The sequence below is a fragment of the Culex quinquefasciatus genome, chromosome 1 (assembly GCF_015732765.1).
Source record: "Culex quinquefasciatus strain JHB chromosome 1, VPISU_Cqui_1.0_pri_paternal, whole genome shotgun sequence".
NCBI lineage: Eukaryota > Metazoa > Arthropoda > Insecta > Diptera > Culicidae > Culex > Culex quinquefasciatus.
In genome coordinates this window covers 43,658,526-43,672,570 of record NC_051861.1, presented here as the reverse complement: position 1 = coordinate 43,672,570, position 14,045 = coordinate 43,658,526, and the positions used below count along the sequence as shown (strand labels likewise).

General features: G+C 26.2%; 1 protein-coding gene across 1 annotated transcript; it reads left to right on the top strand.

Annotated features, from left to right (window-relative positions):
• The first annotated feature begins 10,944 nt into the window (after nucleotides 1–10,944).
• Nucleotides 10,945–12,787, top strand: LOC6033707. Its single transcript, XM_038249373.1, has 3 exons — nucleotides 10,945–11,088; nucleotides 11,144–11,913; nucleotides 12,243–12,787. The coding sequence occupies exons 2-3, from the start codon at nucleotides 11,286–11,288 to the stop codon at nucleotides 12,314–12,316; spliced, it is 702 nt and encodes a 233-aa protein (XP_038105301.1). The 5' UTR covers nucleotides 10,945–11,088; nucleotides 11,144–11,285; the 3' UTR covers nucleotides 12,317–12,787.
• Nucleotides 12,788–14,045: the final 1,258 nt, after the last annotated feature.

Genomic DNA, 14,045 nt, shown 5'->3' with positions numbered 1-14,045 from the left:
AAATAGATTTGGAAAGGATACAATTTTTTAAATGCTAATGCTAAGCAACAAATCAATTGTACTATCCTGAAGTCCCAACCTAAATCCCACATTGTGATAGTGAAAAAGTCACAGAAGCAGCGGTGTCTTGTGCAATTGTGATATTTTCACTATCGGAGAACTACCTAGTTCACGAAGACAGCTTATCGGTCAACGCTAAGCCCTGGGGCTGCGCAAGCGAGTTCTCGTAGCATGAAGTGGTGTCTAGTGTATAAAAAAGAATGTATACCAAATTTTAACTAATACACTAGGATCAAATCATGCCCTTGACTTTACAAGGCCCAGGAGAATTTAAGAATTTAAGAATTTAAGAATTTAAGAATTTAAGAATTTAAATTTAAAAATTTAAGAATTTAAGAATTTAAGAATTTAAGAATTTAAGAATTTAAATTTAAGAATTTAAGAATTTAAGAATTTAAATTTAAGAATTTAAGAATTTAAAATTTAAGAATTTAAGAATTTAAGAATTTAAGAATTTAAGAATTTAAGAATTTAAAATTTAAGAATTTAAGAATTTAAATTTAAAGAATTTAAGAATTTAAGAATTTAAATTTAAGAATTTAAGAATTTAAGAATTTAAATTTAAGAATTTAAATTTAAGAATTTAGAATTTAAGAATTTAAGAATTTAAAAATTTAAAATTTAAGAATTTAAATTTAAGAATTTAAGAATTTAAATTTAAGAATTTAAATTTAAGAATTTAAATTTAAGAATTTAAGAATTTAAGAATTTAAGAATTTAAGATTTAAGAATTTAAGAATTTAAGAATTTAAGAATTTAAGAATTTAAAAATTTAAAATTTAAAATTTAAGAATTTAAAATTTAAAATTTAAGAATTTAAAATTTAAGAATTTAAGAATTTAAATTTAAGAATTTAAATTTAAGAATTTAAGAATTTAAATTTAAGAATTTAAGAATTTAAGAATTTAAGAATTTAAGAATTTAAATTTAAATTTAAGAATTTAAGAATTTAAATTTAAAATTTAAGAATTTAAAATTTAAGAATTTAAGAATTTAAGAATTTAAAGATTTAAATTTAAGAATTTAAGAATTTAAAATTTAAAATTTAAGAATTTAAATTTAAATTTAAGAATTTAAGAATTTAAGAATTTAAAATTTAAAATTTAAGAATTTAAATTTAAGAATTTAAGAATTTAAGAATTTAAGAATTTAAATTTAAATTTAAGAATTTAAGAATTTAAGAATTTAAGAATTTAAGAATTTAAGAATTTAAATTTAAGAATTTAAAATTTAAGAAATTTAAAATTTAAGAATTTAAGAATTTAAGAATTTAAATTTAAGAATTTAAGAATTTAAGAATTTAAAATTTAAATTTAAATTTAAAAATTTAAAAATTTAAAATTTAAATTTAAGAATTTAAAATTTAAATTTAAGAATTTAAGAATTTAAGAATTTAAAAATTTAAAATTTAAATTTAAATTTAAGAATTTAAATTTAAAATTTAAGAATTTAAGAATTTAGAATTTAGAATTTAAGAATTTAAGAATTTAAATTTAAGAATTTAAGAATTTAAGAATTTAAGAATTTAAATTTAAAATTTAAGAATTTAAGAATTTAAGAATTTAAGAATTTAAATTTAAGAATTTAAGAATTTAAGAATTTAAGAATTTAAGAATTTAAGAATTTAAGAATTTAAGAATTTAAAATTTAAGAATTTAAGAATTTAAGAATTTAAGAATTTAAAATTTAAGAATTTAAATTTAAGAATTTAAAATTTAAGAATTTAAGAATTTAAAAATTTAAGAATTTAAATTTAAATTTAAATTTAAGAATTTAAAATTTAAGAATTTAAGAATTTAAGAATTTAAGAATTTAAGAATTTAAGAATTTAAGAATTTAAGAATTTAAGAATTTAAGAATTTAAATTTAAGAATTTAAAATTTAAAAATTTAAATTTAAAATTTAAAATTTAAATTTAAGAATTTAAGAATTTAAATTTAAAATTTAAAAATTTAAGAATTTAAAATTTAAGAATTTTAGAATTTAGAATTTAAGAATTTAAGAATTTTTAGAATTTAAGAATTTAAGAATTTAAGAATTTAAGAATTTTAGAATTTTAAATTTAAAATTTAAGAATTTTAAATTTAAGAATTTTAAATTTTAAATTTTAGAATTTTAAATTTAAGAATTTTAGAATTTAAATTTAAATTTTAGAATTTTAGAATTTAAGAATTTTAAATTTAAGAATTTTAAATTTTAAATTTTAAATTTTAAATTTTAGAATTTTAGAATTTTAGAATTTAAAATTTTAGAATTTTAGAATTTTAAATTTTAGAATTTTAGAATTTAGAATTTAGAATTTAAGAATTTTAGAATTTTAGAATTTTAGAATTTTAGAATTTTAGAATTTTAGAATTTAGAATTTTAGAATTTTAAATTTTAGAATTTTAAATTTTAGAATTTTAAATTTAAAATTTTAGAATTTTAGAATTTTAAGAATTTAAAATTTAAGAATTTAAGAATTTAAGAATTTAGAATTTAAGAATTTAAGAATTTAAGAATTTAAAATTTAAGAATTTAAGAATTTAAATTTAAAATTTAAGAATTTAAGAATTTAGAATTTAAGAATTTAAGAATTTAAATTTAAGAATTTAAGAATTTAAAATTTAAATTTAAGAATTTAAGAATTTAAAATTTAAGAATTTAAAATTTAAGAATTTAAAATTTAAAATTTAAAATTTAAGAATTTAAGAATTTAAGAATTTAAGAATTTAAGAATTTAAATTTAAAATTTAAGAATTTAAGAATTTAAAATTTAAGAATTTAAATTTAAAATTTAAGAATTTAAGAATTTAAGAATTTAAATTTAAGAATTTAAATTTAAAATTTAAATTTAAAATTTAAAATTTAAAATTTAAAATTTAAAAAAAATTTAAGAATTTAAGAATTTAAAATTTAAGAATTTAAGAATTTAAGAATTTAAAATTTAAGAATTTAAAATTTAAGAATTTAAGAATTTAAGAATTTAAGAATTTAAGAATTTAAGAATTTAAGAATTTAAGAATTTAAGAATTTAAGAATTTAAGAATTTAAATTTAGAATTTAAGAATTTAAGAATTTAAGAATTTAAGAATTTAAAATTTAAGAATTTAAGAATTTAAGAATTTAGAATTTAGAATTTAAGAATTTAAATTTAAAATTTAAGAATTTAAATTTAAGAATTTAAGAATTTAAAATTTAAGAATTTAAGAATTTAAATTTAAAATTTAAATTTAAGAATTTAAATTTAAGAATTTAAGAATTTAAATTTAAAATTTAAGAATTTAAAATTTAAAATTTAAATTTAAGAATTTAAAATTTAAATTTAAATTTAAGAATTTAAATTTAAAATTTAAATTTAAGAATTTAAGAATTTAAATTTAAGAATTTAAATAAAATTTAAGAATTTAAAATTTAAGAATTTAGAATTTAAGAATTTAAGAATTTAAGAATTTAAAATTTTAGAATTTAAGAATTTAAATTTAAGAATTTAAGAATTTAGAATTTAAGAATTTAAAATTTAAAATTTAAGAATTTAAGAATTTAAGAATTTAAATTTAAGAATTTAAGAATTTAAGAATTTAAGAATTTAGAATTTAAATTTAAGAATTTAAATTTAAATTTAAGAATTTAAATTTAAGAATTTAAGAATTTAAGAATTTAAATTTAAGAATTTAAGAATTTAAGAATTTAAGAATTTAAGAATTTAAAATTTAAGAATTTAAGAATTTAAGAATTTAAGAATTTAAGAATTTAAGAATTTAAGAATTTAAAATTTAAGAATTTAAATTTAAGAATTTAAAATTTAAATTTAAGAATTTAAGAATTTAAGAATTTAAGAATTTAAGAATTTAAATTTAAGAATTTAAGAATTTAAAATTTAAGAATTTAAGAATTTAAATTTAAGAATTTAAGAATTTAAGAATTTAGAATTTAAGAATTTAAGAATTTAAATTTAAGAATTTAAGAATTTAAATTTAGAATTTAAGAATTTAAAATTTAAGAATTTAAAATTTAAGAATTTAAGAATTTAAGAATTTAAGAATTTAAAATTTAAAATTTAAGAATTTAAATTTAAGAATTTAAATTTAAGAATTTAAGAATTTAAGAATTTAAGAATTTAAGAATTTAAGAATTTAAGAATTTAAGAATTTAAGAATTTAAATTTTTTTTTTTTTTTTTTTGGGAGGGTGGTCCAGCCGCACATCGTTGATGTTGAAACCTCTAAACTGGGCCCTCGTCCTGTCACGTCCGTCAGTAGTCTTGTCGTACATTACAACTAGAATCAGATCTGCCAATGAATTAGTACACTTCGACCAAATAAACACTGACGCTGTATGGATCTGACTCTAGAATAAATGCACAGTTGAGTGTTATTCATAAGTCCAAAATGTTCAATTATTCATTTAAGTCCAAATATTCATTTGCTAACTACTTTGGATTGAAAATCTAAATTTTAATCTAAAATCCTCTAAACTTAATGTTCAAAAGTAAAAGTTCCTTTAACTGTTGTAGTACTACTTCTATCAAAAACAATGAAAATTTATGAACTGATATACAAATAGGATAGAAACCGCGATTTGAAAAAGAAATGACCATTTACGTCAAAAGATCCGTAGTTCCTCGATTCGCAACAATGGTCAATACAACCATAATCCGAAAACCGTTAGTTCAACAGATCAACGAATTTTGTCCGATATCATTACATTATTGATTGATCGAGACTCTATGGACAATTTGACATAAAAGAATGCCTAATATTCTACATCAATCAAAGTTTATTGACAGCATTACTCTTACTTAACAATTGCAACTAACTTTAACATCAAATAGATTTGGAAAGGATACAAATTTTTTTAAATGCTAATGCTAAGCAACAAATCAATTGTACTATCCTGAAGTCCCAACCTAAATCCCACATTGTGATAGTGAAAAAGTCACAGAAGCAGCGGTGTCTTGTGCAATTGTGATATTTTCACTATCGGAGAACTACCTAGTTCACGAAGACAGCTTATCGGTCAACGCTTAAGCCCTGGGGCTGCGACAAAGCGAGTTCTCGTAGCATGAAGTGGTGTCCATAGTGCTTATAAAAAAGAATGTATACCCAAATTTTAACTAATACACTAGGATCAAATCATGCCCCTTGACTTTACAAGGCCCAGGGAGAATTTAAGAATTTAAGAATTTAAGAATTTAAGAATTTAAGAATTTAAGAATTTAAGAATTTAAGAATTTAAGAATTTAAGAATTTAAGAATTTAAGAATTTAAGAATTTAAGAATTTAAGAATTTAAGAATTTAAGAATTTAAGAATTTAAGAATTTAAGAATTTAAGAATTTAAGAATTTAAGAATTTAAGAATTTAAGAATTTAAGAATTTAAGAATTTAAGAATTTAAGAATTTAAGAATTTAAGAATTTAAGAATTTAAGAATTTAAGAATTTAAGAATTTAAAATTTAAGAATTTAATTTAATTTAAGAATTTAAGAATTTAAGAATTTAAGAATTTAAGAATTTAAGAATTTAAGAATTTAAGAATTTAAGAATTTAAGAATTTAAGAATTTAAGAATTTAAGAATTTAAGAATTTAAGAATTTAAGAATTTAAGAATTTAAGAATTTAAGAATTTAAGAATTTAAGAATTTAAGAATTTAAGAATTTAAGAATTTAAGAATTTAAGAATTTAAGAATTTAAGAATTTAAAATTTAAGAATTTAAAATTTAAGAATTTAAGAATTTAAGAATTTAAGAATTTAAAATTTAAGAATTTAAGAATTTAAGAATTTAAGAATTTAAAATTTAAATTTAAGAATTTAAGAATTTAAGAATTTAAGAATTTAAGAATTTAAGAATTTAAGAATTTAAGAATTTAAGAATTTAAGAATTTAAGAATTTAAGAATTTAAGAATTTAAGAATTTAAGAATTTAAGAATTTAAGAATTTAAGAATTTAAGAATTTAAATTTAAGAATTTAAGAATTTAAGAATTTAAGAATTTAAGAATTTAAGAATTTAAGAATTTAAGAATTTAAGAATTTAAAATTTAAAATTTAAAATTTAAGAATTTTAGAATTTTAGAATTTTAGAATTTTAGAATTTTAGAATTTTAGAATTTTAGAATTTTAGAATTTTAGAATTTTAGAATTTTAGAATTTTAGAATTTTAGAATTTTAGAATTTTAGAATTTTAGAATTTTAGAATTTTAGAATTTTAGAATTTTAGAATTTAGAATTTTAGAATTTTAGAATTTAGAATTTTAGAATTTTAGAATTTTTTTAGAATTTTAGAATTTTAGAATTTTAGAATTTTAGAATTTTAGAATTTTAGAATTTTAGAATTTTAGAATTTTAATTTTAGAATTTTAGAATTTTAGAATTTTAGAATTTTAGAATTTTAGAATTTTAGAATTTTAGAATTTTAGAATTTTAGAATTTTAGAATTTTAGAATTTTAGAATTTTAGAATTTTAAATTTTAAATTTTAAATTTTAGAATTTTAGAATTTTAGAATTTTAGAATTTTAGAATTTTAAATTTTAGAATTTTAGAATTTTAGAATTTTAAATTTTAGAATTTTAGAATTTTAGAATTTTAGAATTTTAGAATTTTAGAATTTTAAATTTTAAATTTTAGAATTTTAGAATTTTAGAATTTTAGAATTTTAGAATTTTAAATTTTAGAATTTTAGAATTTTAGAATTTTAAATTTTGAATTTTAGAATTTTAGAATTTTAGAATTTTAGAATTTTAAATTTTAAATTTTGAATTTTAGAATTTTAGAATTTTAGAATTTTAGAATTTTAATTTTAGAATTTTAGAATTTAGAATTTTAGAAATTTTAGAATTTTAGAATTTTAAATTTTAGAATTTTTTAGAATTTTAGAATTTTAGAATTTAAATTTTAGAATTTTAGAATTTTTTAGAATTTTAGAATTTTAGAATTTTAGAATTTTAGAATTTTAGAATTTTAGAATTTTAGAATTTTAGAATTTTAAATTTTAAATTTTAGAATTTTAGAATTTTAGAATTTTAGAATTTAGAATTTTAGAATTTTAATTTTAGAATTTTAGAATTTTTTAGAATTTTAGAATTTTAGAATTTTAGAATTTTAGAATTTTAGAATTTTTGAATTTTTGAATTTTAGAATTTTAGAATTTTAGAATTTTAGAATTTTAGAATTTTAGAATTTTAGAATTTTAAATTTTAAATTTTAGAATTTTTAATTTTAAATTTTAGAATTTTAGAATTTTAGAATTTTAGAATTTTAGAATTTTAGAATTTTAGAATTTTAGAATTTTAGAATTTTAGAATTTTAGAATTTTAGAATTTTAGAATTTTAGAATTTTAGAATTTTAGAATTTTAGAATTTTAGAATTTTAGAATTTTAGAATTTTAGAATTTTAGAATTTTAGAATTTTAGAATTTTAGAATTTTAGAATTTTAGAATTTTAGAATTTTAGAATTTTAGAATTTTAGAATTTTAGAATTTTAGAATTTTAGAATTTTAGAATTTTAGAATTTTAGAATTTTAGAATTTTAGAATCTTAGAATCTTAGAATTTTAGAATTTTAGAATTTTAGAATTTTAGAATTTTAGAATTTTAGAATTTTAGAATTTTAGAATTTTAGAATTTTAGAATTTTAGAATTTTAGAATTTCAGAATTTCAGAATTTCAGAATTTAAGGTTTTAAGAATTTAAGAATTCAAGAAATTAAGATCAGGATTGCTGGGATTGCTTGTTTTCAAATCCGTATTAGCTTATTTAAGATGTTATGCTTGAATTTTGCTTTTTACTCAATACAAATGACTTGTCTCTTGCATGTCGACAATGCGTTGACCAAAATTAAACATACACAGCCCCAATCTTACCTAAAAAACTAAACTGCATCACCCCAGATTACCAAAAGTCATTTTTCATGAGTAAACTCAGCACGAAAGGGAAAATATCTCCAAACTCGAATAATTGAAATCGAAAAATCAATCATCACTCCTAATGTAAACATTTACTGACGTGAGCAGGATAAACTCTTTGTTTACAAACTCACATTGACCCAATTACATTGTTTTGCTTGAAAAAACATTCCATCAGACGATTTGCTCCCGGTAGATCCCGGAGCTAACCTGAGTTTTGTTTAGATTCGGATGAACACGGATGAACTCAAACCTAAATTAGCTCTCGCATAAGTACCGCGGTGGGCTTGACGTGGGTGCCAAATTAGCTTTGCAACGCAATTAGGTCCCTGCGGTGGAGATGCCCTAAGCGTTCGTGTTGAACGAGATCAGTCTGGGGTTTGAGCATAGAACGAACGGATGTATTTTGAACGGTTTCTGAAAATTAAAAATTAAAAAGAAAATGCGACCAAAAAACACTACAGTCTCCATGCCATAAGTTCAAACAACACACCAAACCAAACCTACTCCGGTGGAATCGCTGGCGGCGGTTGGACTCGCAATCCGAAGGTCGTCACAGTTAAAACACTGGGATGGAAGGTTTCTTGGAGTAGAAAGAGGTTTGGGTGCTCTCCCCATTCAAGCCTTCGGACTCCTAGGTTCGAGCAGAAACTTGCAATAGAGACCACAAAAGACCCGGGGGTCGTTAATGTGGATGGTTTGATTTGATTTTTGATTTATTTTCGTGTACGTACACGCAATACATACGCACTTAAATTACTCTCTTAAACTATACAATATTTTTGCAAGCTTCAAACAGCGTTTTTTAGATCTGAACAAAACCTACAAATTGCTTCTAAAGGATTGCGTCGTTCCAGAGAAATGGTCAAATTAGAAAAAAATAACGCATCGCGTGAAAAGAGGTTGCACCAGAGAGAAGTCACTCACACTCTGTCGCGTTGCTCGGATGATTTTCCCCTCAAAATAGGTACTTGACATTCCCGTCCGTGAGTGGGAAGCGCTCATTTTGCTTGCAAAATCTCTGAATTTTGAAAACATTTTAAAACATTCAATTGTTTCAATAGTTAAACTATTTTGCCAACAATGAAAGTTTTATAGCAAATTGCTGAATAATTTTCGAATCGAATGGAACATAAATCGTGTCGATTCGATAAGAGGGAAGGAAGATATAAGCGTTTGACGGATGACGCAGTAATCCAGGGCCTTCGGCCCGGGTTTTTTGAAATGGCACCCCAGTACCTTCGACAAAGACGTAAGTCTACGTCAAAAATCGAGGCCGGATCTCAGATATTTTGATAAAAATAAGTGTTAATTATGCACTTTTTTGAGACTGTGTAGTGTATTCACTTTATGACTGCGAGGAAGGCACCAACCACCTAAAGGTGGATTAAGTAACGTTTTTATATAATTTTTTGTCACTAAAACGACGTCGTCGTGCTATCTTGTCGCACCCGCCATTTTGACGTTCCGAGAAAAACGCGTTTTAATGTTTGACCTTGAATATTCAAAAACGAGAGCACGCAATGTAAACAATAACAAACACGGTTTGTTTGGCTCACCATTCTGTGCATTGTCCCAAAGTTTGGTTGAAGTTGGCTGCTGGAGTCCCGAGTTATAATTACAAATGTTTACGGTAGTCTAGCTTGTACGTGCGACAAACGCATCCTGACTTTCCTGGCCTGAAATCCCTTTGGCCTTTTGTCGCACTTACATCAATTTTCATGGAGTTACAAGATAGCACGACAAGATTGAAACAACTTTCATATGTAAAGTGACAAAAATGCACGGAGTTTTTCGGTTTTTGTTGAATATCTCAGGATTGAAATCGAATTTTGGGGATCTGTGAAGGTCAAAAGGTGAGGCATTGTGAGCTGCACAAAATGGCGTTCTTAACTCAATTTGGCCCAAAATGCACGTACGACAAGTTAGCACGATGGCGACGAAAAGTTGATTCGCAAAAAACACTTTTTTTTTATTTATTTTAAATATTTAATGCCAACTTTTCAGAAATTTCCAAGTTGTGCAAAAAAACATTGACCGAGTTATGAGTTTTTAAATCAATACTATTTTTTCAAAAAATCGAAATATAGGTCGCAAATATAGGTTTCAATGTAAAATCAAATTTGCAATCAAAAAGTAGCTAAGTGAAATTTTGATAAAGTACACCGTTTTCAAATTAAAGCCATTTTTCTGGTAACTTGTCGCAGTTTTTCATTTTTTTTAAAACAGTGCACATGTTTGTCCACTTTTGAATAAAAATATTTTTAAAAAGCTGAGAAAATGCTCTATTGTTTGCTTTTTGAACTTTGTTGATACGAAAAATAGAAAATGGTGGGCTGTTTGGGTGAGACTTAGAAAACATCATGTTTTCAAACAATTGCATGGCAATATCTCAGCAACTAAGGGTCGTATCAACAAAGTTCAAAAAGAAAAATATATTTATTACTCTTAAGTGAACTACATTAACTACTGTTACAAGCATTTTCTCTGCTTTTTAAAACAATTTTTTTTTCTAAAGTGGGCAAACATGTGCATTAACAAATGAAAAACAGCGACTATTTTCAAAAAAATTATCTAAAAATGGCTTTAACTTGAAAACGGTGCACTTTATCAAAATTTCACTTAAGTTTTTTTATTGCAAATTCGATATTAAATTGGAAAATGAAATTGCAATTTTTTTGCGACCTATATTTCGATTTTTTGAAAAAAAAAAAAGTAAATATTGATTCAAAAATTTATAACTCGGTCAAAGGTTTTTTGCCCGTTTTGGAAATTTCTGAAAAGTTGGCATTTGATGTCCCCTAAAACATATCTGAAAATAAAAAAATTAAAAATATTGTTTTTTTTTGCTAATTAAGTTTTAGTAACAAAAAGTGAAAATAAAAATCACCATTTTTTTTTACCTGTAGCTTTGCCGAAGACACCAAATCGATCAAAAAATTCCTTCAAAAGATACAGATTTTTGAATTTTCATACATCATTTTTGTATGGACAGAAGCCAAATGTGTGCCTCTTGGAGTGACCCGCAGCCAGAAGATTGCCAGCGAGCGGCGAGCACGTGTCCACCAGCTGGTCAGACTTCTGCACCAACGAGTGGAATGCTGCCGGAAGTTAGCCAGCGTACGGCAAACAAGGATAACGAGGGTAAATATATATTTATACACTAATAGATCATGTTATAGCTTCTTTTTCCTTTTAGTAAAACCAAAAAAAAAACCTCAAAAGTACCTTCCGGAATGGGAATCGAAACTAGATTGGCTCGATCCTGATAAAAAAAACCGAATTCTCCGGGTTCTGTGATTTTTGCAAGGTAGAAATCAAATGTAACCGAGGAATAACCGATGCAATTAGGGCGAACGAAAGCCTCTGCGATCGTTGTCAACGTTTTGGGAGAAGGTTATCACGAGGATCTCTCTACACACCTTCAGACAACGCCATTCGGCCTGGTTGCAGACGAATCCACTGATATCGCGGGCAAAAAAACACTCGCACTGATAGCCAGAACGCATGTGTGGATTAACGAAGATCGCTTCGAAATTCGAGATCAATTCTACGACCTGATTGAAGTTGTAGAAACAGATGCCGATTCATTGTACGATCACGTTGTGCGAAGTTTTGCGGAGGACAATATCCCCTACACTGAACTTCTGAAAGCGTTTGCTGCAGATGGAGCGAACAATGTGACGGGGAAGAACAAATCACTTGGCGCGCACTTGAAACGGGATTGCGAATCACTGTTTCAACTAAAATGCACGTGTCACAGCATGGCGCTGGCGGCTTCTTACGCATGCAGAAACATCCCCAGCAACGTGGAGCAAATGTGTCGGGACGTTTATTCGTACTTAAGTGCGAGCCCGCTCAGGACGAGTCGATTTGATGAGATTCAAGTATTGTTGGACTACAAGCCGGCAAAAATGCTGCACCCCAGCGCCACTCGTTGGCTATCATTAGAAGCGGAATCTTGGACAGGTACGAGCCGCTGCAGTTGTACTTCAAATTTTTGGTAAGCGTTGACGAGGTGGAAACACCTAAAGTGCTTAGCATATTGGAAACGCTGGAAACGCCAACTACAAAACTATACCTTCTTTTCTTGTCGTATGCCTTGTCTTTGGTGAACAAGTTAAACAAACTATTCCAAAGTGAAACACCAAAGCTGTATAAGCTCCATTCTGCCTTCTCGCGTTTATTCAAATCCACGAGGTGGTCACTCCAAATATATTGCATTTATTTCATAAGTTGATCCGTATGTGCATCCATATTCACGTGTATACACGATTCCTCTATGAATTTTATTTCAGTGTTTTTACAGCTGTCATCGCAATCCCTTCAATTTTGCTCCGGCCACATTTTTTGGATTGCAAGGAGTAATTAGGACGGGATACCAAGATCCCGCAGGAGACGGAAGACGACCGTGCGGTGGTGGTGTTGGACTACCAGCGGAAGGGCAAGCGCCCCGTCATCAAGACTACGACACGACAGACGTACTTTTTGCTCGTGATTGGCCTGGTTGATCCGGAGAAGCTCAAGCCTGGCGATGAGAGTGAACAAGGACTCGTACGTCGTATTTCACCCTGGACACTTCCGGCCGAGTATGACGCGTGCGTCAAGGCGATGGAGGTGGACGAACGGCCACCGAGCACTACTCGGACATTGACGGGTTGGACAAGCAAATCCAGGAACTAATTCAGGCCGTCGTGCTGCCGATGAAGCACAAGGACATGTTCAAGAACCTGAGAATTCATCCGCCGAAGGGAGTGCTGCACGCTTTCGGCTGGTGCCTGTGTGTGTGTGTGTGGTCCAATCCAATACCCGCTAACCGGTAGCGATATTATGGGAAAGTATAGTTTGTATCAGACTTTGTATATGCCGAATGCTGATACAACTTATCTCAGTCCCGGGTATTAGGTAGTGATAGCCCTCGCGCTGCTTCCAACGACCCGTTTCAGAATGACAGAGCTCCTTGCGGTCCAATTCCGAGGTCGCTGGGCATTGTTCGGCCCCGCCTAAACATAGAAGCAAGCATCTGAAGGAAACTCGATCTATATTTAGACTTCCAATCCCGTCAGGCAAATCAGGGATCAGCGCGTATTTAATATGAGAAGATAACATGTTTCAACACTACGGATCAATTCACTGCTAGGGTGTAAACCTTCTGATGACCGACTGCTTAGCATCCCAGACCACCAATTCAAAGGTGTGAGTTCGAATCCCACCTGATTCATTTTCGTTTTTGTTCATATTCAAAGTTGAAATTCCTGATTCCAAATTTCAAAGGTACCGGCCGGGATTAGATCCCTGAACCTTCTGCTTATGAGGCAGAAGCCGTAACCATTAAGCCACGGAGCCGGTCACCGCTTTCGGCTGGTGCCTGTGTGGCGCAAAAAAAAGTCGACCTTCCTGAAGCTGGCCGGCCCGCAGCTGGTCCAGATGTTTATCGGAGACAGTTTCAAGCTCGTCCGGGACGCGTTTATTTACGGAATATTTACGGATGTAAATCCAATGCGCTACGGATCAACCTTGCGCCCAACCCCGTGTTCAAATCTCTTCTCAACAATTTTGTTAACACTCAAACGCTCGGGTAGTCATTTGACCCCTATTTTTTTTTTCTTAAAAATCTCATAACTTTTGATAGAATTGACCAATTTGGATGCTTCCGGGTGCAAAAGATCCAGATTTGTCTATATTTTCAACTGTCAGACGGAGGACAAATGTGGTCCATTTTTACCGGAGATATTCCGGATTCTGTTGGGGTACCTCGGCCCTCCTCAATGGATATTTGGCCAATATAATAAAAACTTTTCAACAGAATAAAATCCGAAATGATGCAAAACTTCAAGGAATCAAGAAAGCATCCAAATTGGTCAATTCTATCAAAAGTTATGGGATTTCTAAGAAAAAAAATAGGGGTCAAATGACTACCCGAGCGTTTGAGTGTTAAAGACGATTATGTGCGCAGTCTTGGAACGAATCTAGGGGATGTAGTGTTTCACGAGCGAAATTATGTTGAATTGGATGAAGTTTACCTTGGCGTGGATGCACCATTGCTGCTGAATGAGCTAGTCGAGAGAAATAAGATTAGTCAGGAACAAATAATTAGTTTT